Source organism: Apaloderma vittatum, unplaced genomic scaffold (assembly GCF_000703405.1).
Source record: "Apaloderma vittatum isolate BGI_N311 unplaced genomic scaffold, ASM70340v1 scaffold8506, whole genome shotgun sequence".
NCBI lineage: Eukaryota > Metazoa > Chordata > Aves > Trogoniformes > Trogonidae > Apaloderma > Apaloderma vittatum.
The window spans coordinates 61,740-64,578 of record NW_009719981.1 but is presented as its reverse complement, the minus strand read 5'-3'; the positions used below and the strand labels follow the sequence as shown (position 1 = coordinate 64,578).

The 2,839-nt window shown below is 42.1% G+C and overlaps 1 protein-coding gene across 1 annotated transcript; it reads left to right on the top strand.

The window, feature by feature from the left end:
- Positions 1 to 306: 306 nt before the first annotated feature.
- On the top strand, positions 307 to 1,718 carry HDDC2 (HD domain containing 2; the record flags this gene model as incomplete). Its single annotated transcript, XM_009870857.1, has 2 exons — positions 307 to 445; positions 1,624 to 1,718. Coding segments are annotated over 2 exons (234 nt in total), but the record flags the coding sequence as incomplete, so codon positions are not given.
- Between the last annotated feature and the right edge of the window lie 1,121 nt (positions 1,719 to 2,839).

Here is a 2,839-nt window from a genome sequence, read left to right as displayed (position 1 = left end):
TATATTATAATATTATATATTTCTGTACGATCGTCTCCATATCATCCCTGATTCAGGCAAAACACTTGGCATGTTTAGAGCTAAGAGTATGAAAAAGAATTCTATTCTTACGTTTAATAGAAATTGGCACATACTTATTTCAAGTGTTTTGCTGCATAGCAGTCTTAAAAGAGAGCAAAAGATGTAACTGTCATGAATATTTATGGAGTGGTTTATACTAATGAAGAAAATTCTAGGTCTGTAAAGAGCTTCTAATACTCTGTTTCAGAACAAGTTTTATTTTCTTATAACCGCATATCTGTTCAGGAATACGAAAATCAGCATACTGCAGAGGCCAAGTTTGTAAAACAGTTGGATCAGTGTGAGATGATACTGCAAGCATTTGAGTACGAAGAGTTGGAAAACATGCCTGGCAGACTGCAGGATTTTTATGATTCAACGGCTGGTATGGCATTTGGGCTTAATTTTATTTTTTTTTCTTTCATAAATGAAATGAAATATACAGATTGCTTTTTTCCTGATAGACATCCAGAGCAAGCGAGAACTAGTTATTTTACTCATTGTTCAAGTACCCCAAGTATTTTTGGAGAAACTTACTGCAAAGTGAAAATACCTTATATTTATCTGTAAGTTTTGAACCTGAGCTTCATTTATCCCAAGTTCCTTTTACATCACTTTTTACTTACGGAGAGGCCTAGCTTTCATTACACTTGCATGTTTAAGGATCTCCCTGTAACATCAGAGGGGGTGTTAAAGGAGGCTTCAGTCTCGACCAGTGCTCTGACACCAGCTTGTTTCTACTTTTTGTTTGTGTTTCATGAACGAGTGAAGTCGAATTTGTTATCCCTCTGTGAGCTGTGGCCTTGTGTGACCTGCCCGAGATGCGTGAGCACCAGCTCAGTGAAATGTTTCAGGTGTAATTGTATTACTTTTTATTCTGTCTGCTGCTTTTCATCTTTTCCACAATAAACTGAGAGTTGAAAGGAAAATTATAAAAAATAATGGTCATTATTATTTTAGCAACGGAATTGAACACCAGGAGAGCACTGTGACTCTAACTCGTCCTGTCCTGTGAAAAAAATACGGACAAATTCAGGGAGAGGACCAGCAATCACCAGACACAATCGCTGACAAGTCTCCTTAGCAAAATAATAAGCTGTCTGAAAAATGCAATAATTGGATTAGGGAAGAAGGGGAAAAAGGACATCACCATAGCTGGAACACTTTATTTTTCTAGTTGACATTTTTGCCCTCTTACTAGAACTCAGTAATATGAAGCTGGTGTCTTGGTAGAGCCCTGGTGTGGTGCTGACCTGTGCCTGTACTGGGAGTGGTTTCCTGTGGTAGGATACCCAGCATGGCATTGTCCTGGTCAGAGTGTATACTTTTTTCAACTTTTAAGCACGAAATATTTTTCTGAGTTTTGGGATAAATATAGCTGTGACTACTGTTATGTGTATTCCATAGTTGGAGTAAAATGGGAGTATTCTCTTTCCTGAAAGCATAATCTGGCATTTAATTTGAGCCTAAAGCAACATCACTGCTAACCCTTCGCTGTCAAACTTCCACATGTATGAAAATGAGAGTGTTTTTAATTAATTTTCCCTTTCTTTTGTTTTGCAGGGAAGTTTGTTCACCCAGAAATACTCCAGCTTGTATCTCTGATTAACACAGAAAGGAATAAAAAAATAGCTGCTGCATCTCATCCACATTCCTGAGGTGTTCCTAAATGCTGTAGCTATAATAAATATTTTGTTTTATGTTCTGTGCATTATTTTTCCTCCCATAACATCACCTTGCCGCTGCTGAGCCTGGGCCTTCCCCAGTGCCTCCTGCTCTGCAGCATCGGTGGGGATTGCTACTGGGGAGGGGTCAGGTTTGATAATGGGCTTATATATAGTTCTTTATTTTTTATCATTTCACTCTTATTTCCGTTATTGTTTCATTCAAGCTGTTGTAGTTTTTCTTTCCTAGCCCATATGTCTCTCTGCCTCAGTCCCTTTTCCTTGCCATTTGGGAGGGGAAGAGGGAGTTAGAGAGCGTCTGTCCGCATTTAGTGGCCAGCCCAGCCCTAACCCGTGACACCTATGGACACCCTGGGAGAACAAGCTGTGCTTCACCGAGCAGTATGAAACTTTAGTGGTTATTGGTGGCTGCTTGTCATGCTGCCTGTCTTTCAGCATTTTTATTCCACCAAGATGCATCTCCATTAGTTTGTGTTGATTGCCAAGTGTGAAAGAGCTACAGGTGTGTTGGATGGCAGAACTGAGGACATTCCTGACAACCAGGAGGACCGGCCTTCAAGAGATGTTTGGTAGAAGCACACATGGCATGAGCTGCTGTTCCTACCCCGGCAGGAACAGGCAGTTTGGAGGCTGTGCTGGCGGGCAGTACACAGTTCTGCGGGCAGGGCTGCACCCCAGTCTGCAGTGTGATGGCGCAAGGTAAATATTATCCTGGGAAATGGTGTTTGAGTGTGCATCGTGCAGGGTTTGGTTTCGTTTAAAGAAATCTGTCAGGTGCCTTGTGTAAAATTACATTCACTTCTGCCTGCTGCAGGTGCATTGTGTGTCAGTTTTGGGCGCTGAATTTTAACAGAAATAGGAATTGGCTGGAAAGAGACAGCAGGAGAAAGTGCAATCAGAAAGCACAAGCCGTGCTGACAGGCTGACAAAAAGGTTAGCAAACAGCCGGCGGGGCTTCAGGCCTCCGAAGGCACTACTGAAGCACCCTGTTCACGTGTGGGACAAACGTGCTGGACACGCGACCTGTGAGAGGAAATCACCTCCTCCCACGTCGTTCTCCTGCTGTACTCCTGTCAGCATTGACCCTACACATT